The sequence below is a fragment of the Falco cherrug genome, chromosome W, assembly GCF_023634085.1.
Source record: "Falco cherrug isolate bFalChe1 chromosome W, bFalChe1.pri, whole genome shotgun sequence".
NCBI classification, from domain to species: domain Eukaryota; kingdom Metazoa; phylum Chordata; class Aves; order Falconiformes; family Falconidae; genus Falco; species Falco cherrug.
The window spans coordinates 7437178-7450980 of NC_073719.1; the positions used below are offsets into that span (position 1 = coordinate 7437178).

The following is a 13803-nucleotide window of genomic DNA, read 5'->3' on the forward strand; positions in this document are numbered from 1 at the left end:
ATACCAATAGCTAGAAATATTTGAGAAATCATGGAGGACAGGCAATTTATGCAGCTACTTGAAACAGTATAATCTAATATCTAAAACAAATGTCCAATACTGCTTCTTTAAGAGTTAACAGAACTGCTTTAGAATCCTAACTAAAACTTTGTCAAGATACAAACAATAAATGAATGTCAGTCTTTCTATTATTACCATAGAAAACTTTGCTACGGACTTTTAAAGTGCTTTTTTCAAGGAGTCTTAATAATAATAAGCACCTGCAACCTTTTTTTTCCTCCTCCTTGAAGACCTACCTACATTTCACTTTTAGCCCAGTACATCCAAAAATTCTCCATCTTAGCTGCATTGCTTCAGTCTAACAATGTGATCCACTTCACCTGAGAGTACTTCACTGCCCTTTACAATGGGATTTAATAACAAAAATCAATAGGAAAGACAATAGAAATGTTGCATCCAACTTATCCTGCTCAACCCAGATGGTTAGAATGTCTTCTAATACTAAAATCTGCTTGTTTTAGAAGAGTGATGCTGTTTACCAAATTTTTGCAGCAGTATATCTCAAGACCTATGATTTGTGCGCTGCATACATCTTCTATTTGTACCTTTAAATGCCTCCTTCCCATACTTAACTAAGAGCATTCACAACATACAATTTCTGGGTGGAGATATCACTTGCACATCATTCTTCCCTAGGAGACTACTTTGAAGATACAGGGCCCTTCTCTTCCAGAGGGATGAGAGCATATACCTAGGAGAACCATGGCTTTTTCTAAAGCAGGGGTCCTCAAACTTTTTAAACAGGGGGCCGGTGCGTGGATTAAGTGGCAGGAGGTCATCTGCAGCTGCTTGGTTTCCCCCCCCAACCCCTGTCGGAGGGGGGGGTGGGTGGGGTTCTGTAAATACTGGGGGCCGGATTGAGGACCCTGGGGGGCCATAGTTTGAGGACCCCTGTTCTAAAGGGAATGCCTCTATGCTGTTCTGCCTGATGTGTATGTGCCAAAAAATCCATACCAGTCCATCATGAGGGCATGAACTGCACTTCTCCAGTTCTATGCACAGAATATCTAATCTAACTGCATCTGCATAGCCTTTTTGATACAGTGTCAGTTTCTCGATATCATAACTCTTGCTGCTGTGAAAAATGAACTGATATTATATTTTAAAACAGATTATACAAAACTGGGAGAAGTGGCTGATACTCCAGTCCAGAGGATTGTGCTGCCATCCAGAAGGACATTGAGAAACTGAGAAATGGGTTGACAGGAACCTCATGAAGTTCAGCAAAGGGAAATGCCAAGTCCTGCACCTGGGGAGGAAACATGCACCAATACATGCTGGGGGCCACCCAGCTGGAAAGCAGCTTGGCAGAAAATGACCTGGGGATCCTGATGGACACCAAGTTGAACATGAGTCAGCAATGTGCCTACACAACAAAGGCAGCCAGCAGCATCCTGGGATGCATTAGGAAGAGTGTCACCAGCAGGCTGAGGGAGGTGATCCTTCTCCTCTAGTCAGCACTGGTGAGGCCAACCTGGAGTCCTGTGTCAAGTTCTGGGGTCCCCAGTACAAGAAAGACATGGAGATACAGGAGCCAGTCAAGCAAAGGGCCATGAAGTTGATTAAGGGACTGGAGCATCTCTCATGCAAGGAGGGGATGAGAGAGCTGGGAAAGTTCATCCTGGAGAAGAGAAGGATTGGTGGGGCCTTAACAATCTATATAAAAAGCTGATGGGAAAGTGTAAAGATGACAGAGCGAGACTCCTCTCAGTGGTGCCCAGTGACAGGACAAGTGGCAATGGGCACAAACTGAAACACAGGATATTCCACACTTCTTTTTTTTTTTTTTTAAATACACCATAAGGGTCATTGGAAACTGGAACAGATGGTGGAGTCTGCATCCTACAAGATATTAAAAACCTGACTGGGCAATATCCTGGGCAACCCACTCAAGCAGCCCCTGTTTTGAGCAGGGGGCCTGAATGAGACAATCTCCAGTGGCCCCTTCCAAAATCTGATACTAACCCTCACAGTATCCTTCTGAACAAATCATCCAACTGTGAGTTGAGTGGGTTTATGGTGGACTGAGTGATGAACTGGCTGAAGGGCAGGGCTCAAAGGGTTGTAGTGAATAGGGCTACATTTGGCTGGCAAGTGGTCACCAGCAGTGTTCCTCAAGGTTCAATTCTAGGGCCAATTTTGCTCAATATTTTTATCAATGATCTGGATGCAGGAGCTGAATGCACCCTTAGTAGGTTTGATGATGATACTAAACTGGGAGGTGCTGTTGACTCTCTCAAGTGACAAGAGGCCTTGAAGAGGGATCTGGATAGATTGGAGTATTGGGCAATCATCAATGGCATGAAATTTAACAAGACCAAATGCTGGATTCTGCACCTGGGACAGAGTAATGCCTGAAACAAGTGTAGATTGGGAGACTAGTGGCTGGAGAGCAGCCCTGCAGAAAGGGATCTGGGGGTGCTGGTGGACAGGAGGCACAATATGAGTCAGCAGTGTGCCCTGGCAGCCAAGAGGGCAAACCGCATTCTGGGATGCATTAAACACAGCATAAACCAGCTGGTCAAGAGAGGTGATTATTCCTCTGTATTCAGCACCAGTGTGGCCCCACCTTGAGTGTTGTGTGCAGTTCTGGGCCCCACAATTTAAAAAACATGTTAAGGTCCTTGAATGCGTCCAGAGGAGGGCAACAAAGCTGGTGGAAGGGGATGGAAAGCATGTCCTATGAGGAGCGGCTGACGACACTGGGTTTGTCTAGTTTGGGGAAAAGGAGGCTGAGGGGTGATCTCATTGCTCTCTACAGCTTCCTGAGGAGGGGAAGTGGAGAGGGAGGTGCTGATCTCTTCTCCCTGGTATCCAGTGACAGGATGCGTGGGAATGGTTCAAAGCTGTACCAGGCGAGGTTCAGAGTTGACATTAGGAAGCATTTCTTTACCAAGAGAGTGGTCAAACACTGGCAAAGGCTTCCTAGAGAGGTAGTTGATCCTCTATGACCGTCCGTGTTTAAGAGGCATTTGGACATTGTCCTTCACAACATGCTTTAACTTTTGGTCAGCCCTGAAATGATCAGGCAGTTGGACTAGATGACTGTTGTAGGTCCTTTCCAAATGAACTATCATATCATATCATATCATATCATATCATATCATATCATATCATATCATATCATTCAATATATTATATTGTAATGTAATATTTTAATATAATTTAATATAATGTGATATGATGTGAAAAGATATATTATATGATATAATATAATATGATATGATATATTATATAATATTAATTAATATAATACAGTGCATGAGGATTCATAGAAAACCTCTAGAGACTGCAAGCAGATTAGGAATCTGAATCTTTTCATATCTGTATCTGTAATATTACATTTATGTTAATAGTAAATAATATTAATAAGTTTTTCATAGAAACTTTTAGCATTATTATCTGACAGAAATCAAAACTGTCAAGCCCACAATTAATAGAAACACCAAGGTTCTATACTGTAATGTAAATTATTTCATAGTTATTCTAATTATCCAGTGGATATTTGGTAAAAAATGTAGCAGCACTTGTTTCAGAAAGAGTCAATAGAGCTTTGTGTCAAATTAATCTCTAGTACAACTCTAATGAAGACAGCAGCATTTCAGGAAAATTTGGTGCACTGATAACATATATCTATTCTCCTTATGCCTTTTTTTGAATAAAAATGTAAAATAGGTACAGAATTACATAATTTATTGAGGAATAAAATGACTCACAGAACAGTGTAACCCTCTCAGTTCCACTGTAATGTGTTGTCCTGGTTTCAGCTGGGACAGAGTTAAGTTTCTTCTTAGTAGCTAGCACAGTGCTGTGTTTTGGCTCTGATGTGAGAACAATGTTGATAGGACACTGATGTTTTTAGTTGTTGCTGGGTGATGTTTATACTAAGTCAAGGACTTTTGGGTTTCTTAGGCCCTGCCAGTGAGAGGGCTGGAGGGGCACAGAAAATTGGGAGAGGACACAGACAGGACAGGTGACCCAAGCTAGCCAAAGAGGTATTCCATACCATATGACGTCATGCTGAGTATATAAAGGTGGGGGAAGAAGGAGGAAGGTCTGTGGGGGGGAGGAGCATCTCGCATTATGACATTTTTACATTTTTCTTCCTGAGTAACCTTTACGTGTGATGGAGCCCTGCTTTCCTGGAGATGGCTGAACACCTGCCTGCCCATGGGAAGTAGTGAATGAATTCTATGACTTGCTTTGCTTGTGTGCACAGCTTTTGCTTTACCTACTAAATTGTTTTTATCTCAACTACTGAGTTTTACATTCCTTTCCGATTCTCTTCCCCATCCCTCTGGGTGGGAGAGGGGAGTGAGCAAGTGGGTGCGTAGTGCTTGGCTGCCGGCTGGGGTTAAACCATGATGGTCCTTTCTGGTGCCCAACATGGGGAACGAAGGGTTCAAGATAACAGATTTGATTAGAATGTGCTAGTTCGAATTTATAGCTGTTATTGCTGTTTAGCTATTAAGGGGTAGGTTTCTGTGCTTACCATGGGGCTTGCTTACCTTCCTGTATATTAGAGTCTACTGCTTGTTATTGGCTGCTTCTTGCTTTCACTGCTTGCTGTACTGCTTATCATCTTACTGTGCTGTGCCTGGGAACATTCTGATAACAGCAATGGCGATGAGCCTGGGCTGGCAGATGGCCAGGGCATTGCTGCTGTTTCTGTGCTGCTGTACTGGACAGTCTGGAACTCTAGTGTGAACTCAGATCAAAGGGACTCTGACCTGTGGATGAGTCCATGTGGGATCAGGACACCCCAAAGCATCTGTAGCCGTGAACAAGTCCATGCCCGAGCAGGTATATCTCAGAGCATCTGTGGCCATGGTTATGTCTGTGCTGCAGCAGATATGCCTCTGAAAGAATTGTGGCCCAAGGACAAGTCCATGTTGGAGAAGGTACACCTTGAAGCATCAGTGGCTGTGCATGAGGTCATGCTGGAGCACCTCAAAGTGTGTGGTCATGGATAAGACCACGACAGAGCAGGTACAGCCCTGGAATGATAGTGGCCAGGGATAAGGCCATGCTGGAGCTGATTTACTTCTGAAGGGACTGTGGCTGTGGGTAAGCCCATGTTGGAGCAGGTCTATGGTGATGGCCCATGGATAAGACCATGTTGGAACAGGTGCACCTCAAAGTGACTATGGCTGTGGATGAGTCTATGCTGCAGCAGATATACCCCTGGAGAGACTGTGGCTCATTGCTGAGGCTCCACTTGGAGCAGGTACATCGCTAAGGGACTGCAGTCTGTGGGTAAGTCCAAGCCGGAGCAGGGGCAAGGGGAGGAGTTCATTGCAATGTTAAACTCTACGGGCTGATCTGAAGGGACCGGGGTGGAGATTGTAATGGATATACATTTAAATTGTTATAACTCATGATTAGAGTTTCATGTTATAGGAATTACTATTGCAGCAACCACCTGAACCATTGGAGGAGAAGCCTTACAAGAAGCAGTGCAAGTGCAGCAGTGACCTGATCTGAGCTGGCTTCGATGCCCGATAACCCCATACAACACACAACCTCTCTTCTCCTGAGTGACCACCATAAGAGATCGTGTTCATGTACTAAATGAACTCAATGGACATTTTGTGGACATTTTATAGATGTTTTTACAGGGATGGTGCATAGACTAGGGGAATGATGTCTGTGTATTATATCAAAGGATAGGAAGGGTGGTGGTGGTTAATGAGGTTGTATTGGAAAGTGTGGCATGACGTAAATGGTATGGAATAAATTGTGGATGCTGTCCTGGTTTCAGCTGGAATAGATTAATTTTCTTATTAGTAGCTGGTGCAGTGCTGTGTTTTGGCTATGATGTGAGAACAATGTTGATAGGACACTGATGGTTTTAGTTGTTGCTGGGTGATATTTATACTAAGTCAAGGACTTTTCAGTTTCTCAGGCCCTGCCAGCAAGAGGGATGGGGAGGCACAGAAAATTGGGAGAGGACACAGCCAGGACAGGTGACCCAAGCTAGCCAAAGAGATATTCCATACCATATGACGTCATGCTGAGTATATAAACTGGGGGAAGAAGAAGGAAGGTGGGGGCATCCAGCATTATGGTATTTGTCTTCCTGAGTAACCTTTACATGTGATGGAGCCCTGCTTTCCTGGAGATGGCTGAACACCTGCCTGCCCATGGGAAGTAGTGAATGAATTCCTTGTTTTGCTTTGCTTGCATGCATGGCTTTTGCTTTACCTATTAAATTGTTCTTATCTCAACCCTTGAGTTTTATATTCCTTTCCGATTCTCCTCCCCATCCCTCTGGGTGAGGGGGAGTGAGAAAGCGGCTGCGTGGTGCTTGGATGCTGCCCAGGGTTAAACCATATGTGTATTACATGGTCCCTGTTCCTTTATTTGTAACATGTGAGCCTATAGCTCTGCATACTTACGTATCCATCTAGTGGCCTCTGATCATTACAGTCCCTGGTTTGGCTAATGTCCTGCCTCATCACCCAAATAGGTTCTTTTGGTTCATCAGGGGTATAAGGAGAATGAAGAGTCCTTGTCTTTACTTCCTCAATAGCTTCTTTAATATCTTTGATGGCCAGTGATATTGCATCCCTTTTTTCCTTTTTGCACCTCTGTACTGACTCTCCTGAGTTGGCTGTGGCCCTAGAGCCAGCTGACAGTTGACCATTGCTTTCATGCTCCCTGCCAGGGAGAGCTTGAACATGCTCCAAGCTCTCCTCTGCCTCTAGCATGTCTTCAGCAGCCTTGTCCAAGCTCTGAGAGCTCATACTCTGTTTCACCTCTGCCACGATCTGATCAATATCTTCCTCTTGTTCATAGCTGTCCATTCTTGGATATGGAGCAAACTCTGCCTCTTTCTCAGGGCTGTCCGACTCTCCATCAGATCGTTCATCATAATGGTGAAGGCGGGCACCAAGAGCTTCCTTGCGATAGTTGTCAGCTTCCTCCCTTTCCCACTCATAGAGGTGAAGCCCCTCCCTAACATCAAGGTCCAGCACATCCCCAATCTCCTCATACACATGCTCCTGCTGCCTATAGTCAGCATAGGGCTCAGCATACTGCTCATCCTCTCCTTGGCGGAGGGGCTGGTGAGTGTAGACATAACCTGAGTACACTGCATTCATGGTTTCTTCATGTTCAATGGAGTGGAAATGTACATGATCAGGCAGTGTTTGATTATGAACAGCCTCAGTGTGCTCTGCTTCAGCATTTTCTGTGTACTCCTCAGACTCAGGCCTGTACTGCACTGCATATATACTCTCATCCTCATTCTCCTGTACTATATCTACATCATAGCCATGCTCTGCTGTGGCTATAACATCCCTTTCTACCATGTCCATGTGATTGTGGAAATCACTCTCAGTGCTGGCTGATCGAGCTAGCATCCCTTCCTCTTCCTGCCCAAATGGTACCCCTTGGTTGCTGTTTCTGTGGCTTGAATAGCAGATCAGAGACTGTCCTTCCTCTTCTATCTGTGAGTGCTCCAAGTCAGCTTCCACTGATTCATTCATATCTTCATTTGCTGGCTCTTCATTCACCTCCACCTCAGATGGTTCATGGAAAGTTCTGGTGTGTAGGCCACTTATTCTATAGACATTTTGTCTACCAGGACTGGAAAGAAATTAAGAAAGTGATGGTATTAAAAAACCCCACCCAAACACAACCACAAACAAAACAGTCAAACAAAAAAGCCCCACAATATGGAGACAACAAACAACCCCAGAGTAACCAAAGGCACCCTTGCTTCTCCAACAAAGTTTTGGTTTCATCAGCTCTGAAGTCAGAGGACAACCAGCACAACAGCATGACCTTCCAATGCAAATTGTTTTCTACCAGCACCATTCAATCAGAGATGGGACCACAATTCCTTTGAGAATTGCAGTTTACAGTTTTATGGACAAATTCTCTGGGAAAGAATCCATTGTCTCAGACCAGTCCAAGAGGTGCTTCTATGGAATATCCAGACATCTAGACAATGTAGAAAAAATGCACATCAAAGCAACTAACTTTCACCAGGGGCTCAGTTGTGGTAGAGATATTGTGGTAGGATGTGGCAGTGTAAAATGACAGAGATTTTATCCCATTGCAGTAGTCTGCAATTGGTCAGATATATGATACCTTTGCAGACTAGACATTTCCAACATGATATCTTCAACCAAGATCCTCATTCTAGGTACCTTTCAGTCAATGGAGAGAAAAAAAGACTTTTAGGGTACAATGCAAAGTGCCTATTTCTCTTCCCTAGAGAAGCATAAGATAGCTAGCTCTAGTATAGACATCTTCATTAAATACATCTAAAATTATGCAAAAATACTTCTGCCCCAAATGTCTTTCCTAAAACAGTGAGACATTACAAATATTCATAACTGTGACCCTTGCTACATTGAGACTAGTGAGACATTTTAGTTTTATCAAATGTGTTCTGTTCAGAGTAAAAAAAACTTAAATGATGACATAATTACAATAGAGGTCTGCCAACAATGATAATTATATACAGCATGGAAATAAGATAAACCTATAAGAATACAGCTTATCCTCTAGATGTTTCTCAAAGCAACCAAGTTTACCTAGCTCAGAGGGTATAGGTTTTACCTACAAATAGCAGCTATTCTGAACCTTGTCCAGTGTTTTAAAATGTAGTGTCAGAAAACCATATCATGTATTTCAAGTGTTATTGCATAGCCATGAGAGAAATATAATTTTAGCCTGTGGTTTACTACCAAATATAAGGGGGAGGGGGGAGAAATGCCTGTCAGAAGACTTATATTTTGTTATATAAAATGATGCTATAAAATATGTCAGATACCAATAATAATTAAAAATCAATTCAACACATAGAATAGAACTTGAACAAAATTTAGTGAATTCAGGCAGAGAGTCTTAAATTACACTGCTGCACTAAACAAGCTCTGTGCAAAGCCACAGAAATGGTTGTTGGGTTTTTAGTTTGGTTGTTGGGGGTTTTTTTGTGGTTTTTTTAATTATTTTTTATTCCTGCAGAGAAAAAGCAATAGTGATTTCATCTGCTGTTCGTCAGATGGGCAGGGGAGGGCAGCTAGGAGTTATTTGTGCTACATCTCTATAGGAACCCCCAGCAGGTGTAGCTTCCATTTCAGCAAGTGTTTCACCTTGTTGTGCCATACCCATTGTTTTAGTCTTTAAAACTAAGTCCTTAAAATAGAGGAAAAGGAAATCTTGGCCCAGGCTCCAGACAGACTTTTTTCATTTCCAGAAGTAACACAGACATAATTTGCACAAATCTAACATCCTATACTTAGCCTCTAATACATGCCTTTCCCACCTTCCTCAAAAACAAACAAAAAACCCAAAAACAAACCTAGGACTTAATTCATAATACATAGATACAAAATACTAATTAAGAAATCACATAAAAACATTATTGAACAGATAAACATACCATACACAAAACTAGGACTTCATGTAAACGAACAGCAAACAGAAGTAGCTCATTTATTTACACTTGCGTCAAAAATATTAGAAAATTGGGGTGGGGGTGGGGAGGTGTTCTTTTAACTGAAAAAGTGAAAGTGCCCTCCATTGACAGGGTAATGCCTTTTTCATCCAAGATTTCTAAGAACTGAGGAGAAATTGAAGATTTCTTACAACATGCATTATAAATAATGAGAACTCCCCAAACAGATTACTAGAGCTATATTGTTTAAAGAAACACTATAAAAACACTATAAAGAACAACAGCATTGAAGAATTTTAAATCTTAATCATAAATTAAACAAAAAGAAAAGTGAAGATAATAAGGAATATTAGGGTTTAGAAAAATCCATTCCAATAATTTATTTTTTGCATTGAAGTTTGTGGTAAAATTCCCATTGATTTACAAAGACAAATAATTGGGCCTAATCAGAATGTTATTCAAAAATCCTGCCTTCAATCAGTTGCACTCAAAGCACCAATGACATCTAGGTAAGAGCCAGTGGCTCACTCACAGAGAAAGGGTAGTAGTAGAGAGAAATGAAGTTACACACAGCCACACAGAATGACAAATTTTCTGAAATGTTTATAATTTATATCCTGCTACATATCTTTAACTGAACATCAAGTTATGGACTGTGGTGGGTTTACCTTGGCTGGCTGCCAGACCACTCTCTCACTCCCCTTCCTCAACAGGACAGGGGGAGAAAATAAGATGGAAAAGCTCATGGGTTAAGATAAAGACAGGAAGATCATTTACTAATGACTCATGGGCAAAACAGACTTGAGGAAAATTATTTTAATTTACTGCCAATTAAAAGAGATTTGGATGATGAGAAACATATTTAAACAACACCTTCTCCCCACCCCTTTTCTCAGGCTCAACTTCACCCCTTCATTCCTGACTCCTCTATATCCCCACATCCCAAGCAATGCAGGGGGAATGGAAACCAGGGGACTTAGGTCAGTCCATAACAGTTCCCTTCTGCTGCTCCTTCCTCCTCACGCTTTTCCCCTGCTCCAGGATCGGCTCTCTATGGGCTGCAGTTCCTTTAGGAAATATCCACCTGCTCCAGCATGGGGTCTTCCATGGGCTGCAGTGTGGATATTTGTTCTGGAGTGGTCTCCTTTTAAAGGCTGCAGGGAAATATCTGCTTCACTGTGATCTCTTCTAAAATTTCCACAGGATTCAGGGGAATCAGTGCCTGGAGCACCTCCTGCCCCTCCTTCTTCTCTGACCTTGGTGGTTCTCACACATTTTTCCTCACTTCTCACTCTGCTGTGCACCATTTTGCCCTTTCTTAAATATGTTTTCACAAAGGCACCATCAGCTTCATTGATTGGCTCAGCTTTGGCATTCAGTGGATCTGTTGCCAAGCCAGCTGAAACCAGCTGTGACCTTCACAGGGCAGCCTCTGGCCTCTTCTCACAAAAGTGTTAGGGAATTTTTATTGTAGCCCTTAAAGTGATTTAAACACATTTGTGCTTAAATATATAAAAAAATATTAATGAACAGTGCACTGCACAGAGTCCTACCACCATAAGTGGTTCTACAAGGAGTCTGCAAAGATGCATCATGAGCAGATTTCTTATATACACTTGCACCAGCTCAATCCCATGAGCCATTGCATGGGGCACCCCAGCCTGGCCCTGGGTCCATCCCCCAGCACCAGCTCTGCTGCCCAAAGGTGGACCCTGAGTGATCCCTGCATTCCAGGATGGCTAAAACACAATGCTGCAGCTGTTTATCTCACTCCCTTGGCAAGGAGTCATTCTATCTCTGGCATTTCTGCTTCCAGACCGTTTAACCCCTTCTTACAGTTGGGCCTTCTTGCCCTCCGTGCTAGATCATTCCTCGGTCACAAATTACTACTGCTGAGCAGTTATGACGTACGGAATTAGACTCTATAACTCGAAAGTTATAAAGTAGGTATGCTTATTGCGCGCAGATGCACGGGGGATCGCTCCTCCACAAGCGTGCATGCCCAAAGTGACGAACCATCTCACATTTATACAATAAACCAAATTAATATTCAATTAACACCTATACATATTCGTTACCTAAACCCGCTTACTCTCGCTTCATATGTTTAATTAGCTTATCTGTCCTTTGTCTGGAATGTGGTGGTCTTGCAGGTTTGTAGGTGATTCATGTCCTTGTGACCATCTGATCTTCTCCAACAAGAAGACTTAGCACTCCCTTCCTCTAGATAACATTGGAACGTCTCTCATCCTTTTCTCATCCTTTTTATAAATAGCCCCTTTGTTAGAGGAAGAAGGGTAGGTGTCTCCTCAAAGCTGTGTGACTATGTGACCATACACCACACCCATGACCAGTCACCATACCCACATTCCTTGAGCAGACATATACAATCACTATCATTGTCCCCATTTCACACTATTTCTCCATATCAGTTACAACTAGAATTTTCTCTTCATTGTCCTGAAAACCAGCTACTGGGAGGGACCAGAGTAAGGCAAGTGAGGGGCTAAGCACTGGCAGTTGGATCAGGAATGCCAGGCACAGCATACTGGTTGCTGGTACAGGCAGAATGTATCTTCTCCAAACCTGGTGTGTGGGGTGTGCATGCATATTTCCTAGCTAACTTTCAAGCTAGACTACATGGTTAGCAGGAAGCCCTGGGTCTGGACAGGGGTATCAGGCAGGCAAGGGTCCATGCTGGTATGCCCAGGGGGACTTGTGAATGTGGAGTGCATGCGGAATGAGTGTGTGAGAGTGCATACACTTTTACTAATGAGCATAAAGCTGGACTAGCCAGTGAGTAGTGATGCCACTGTATGAACACCACTGTATATACATTTATGTCAAAGTACTCTGTTAAGGGAAGGTTGCTGGCTCAGCAAAAGGCCTTAACCTTTTGATCTGTCATATAAGGGACAAAATGAATAAACTGCAGAATTAGCAAACTCTGATTTAGTGTTTAGCTATATGTTAAACAAATCCGTGCACAAAATTTAGGCCAAGATGACTCTCAAGTCATCAAAACTGAAGAATGAAAGGCCTTCCAGTCAAGGGAGTTAACCTTGGGAAACAAAGACCAGATAATGATAAGAACACAGTTATATAAATTATGCAGAAAGAAGCCTCCAAGCGAGAAAGTTCTGGCAAAAGAGGAAACAAGTTGATAAGATGTTGCAATCCACAGAAAATTAGTTGAAAGTAGGACAAAGGTAATTGTGACATTGGGAGATCGTGACCTCTGACTCAAATAGCCTCCCCAATAGAGGGCAAACCCCTGCTTCAGGAGCATGCGTAGCTGATAAAACCTTCAGTAGTGCTATATGAGGATGCATACTAGTTTGCATTAGAAGTGAGAAACTTGTAACCAATCCTGTACATGAATGAAAATGAATATGTAATACACTATGAATGTGCAAGTACTCTACTGTATATAATGTGTACCCTCGAGTAACTTGTTAAGTATGCTTGGAGGAAACATTCCCCCGTGCTCCCAGCACTGTAATAAAGAATGCCTGCCTTCTAAAACTTCAAATCAAGTCTTAGAGGGTTTTTCTACATGACCAACTTTATAGTATCTTCTGGTGACCCAGGTGGGACTCTGCTATTGAGCATCAGCAGATCTGTGGGATCACAGGAATTCCAGCGGGCACTGAGGGATTCTTGGGGAAGACCTCTGATCCCCTGAACGAAGGCTGCAAAGCAAAGTTCCCTGGTAAGATGTAAGACATTCTTTCTGGTCTGGGATACCTGCCCATAAGTTGAGGTGAAAGCCCCACTGGGTTGGGTTATTGAGGGCTCCCCTGAAAACAATCTGTCTGGTAAAATTTCTGCCTGACATACTCGAGTGTGTATATATATATATTTCTGTCTGGTATAGTGCACTCTGAACATCTGAATATATTTATATACATGTCTATTATTATAAAATTTTAAGCACACTAAAAGAAAATGGGCACTGGTCAGTCTAAAGGGGGTATTTTAAAGAAATATCTGTTGGGATATTTGGGGCACTGGAAACAAATAGGGGGTGGTTCTGGGGGAAATGTAACTAAAAGCAACCAAGTTAAATACTGTAATCAGTGGTGGCCATTGTATAAACTGGATGATGGGGAAAAATGGCCAATGAACAGCACTTGGAATTATAATGCAATGTTACAGCTGATGTTGTTTTTAAGGTGAGAAAAGAAATGGGATGATATTTTATATGCTGATATTTTTTTCACTTTAAAGAACCATCCTGAATGGCAAAAAGTGTGGTATAAATTTACCTCCCAGTGATCCTTTTTTCTTGGCTTTGGAAAAGGATAAGAACAGGTCTTTGAAAAGGTGCT

At 42.5% G+C, this 13803-nt stretch overlaps 1 protein-coding gene across 1 annotated transcript in view; it reads right to left on the bottom strand.

The window, feature by feature from the left end:
• LOC129734628 (amyloid-beta A4 precursor protein-binding family A member 1-like) overlaps positions 1-13803 on the bottom strand; it is a 137307-nt gene that overhangs the window by 75181 nt on the left and 48323 nt on the right. The window contains exon 3 of the mRNA XM_055698264.1: positions 6459-7650. Coding sequence (XP_055554239.1) covers positions 6459-7550 — 1092 coding nt within the window. The 5' untranslated portion in view covers positions 7551-7650. The remainder of the gene's footprint in view (positions 1-6458; positions 7651-13803) is intronic.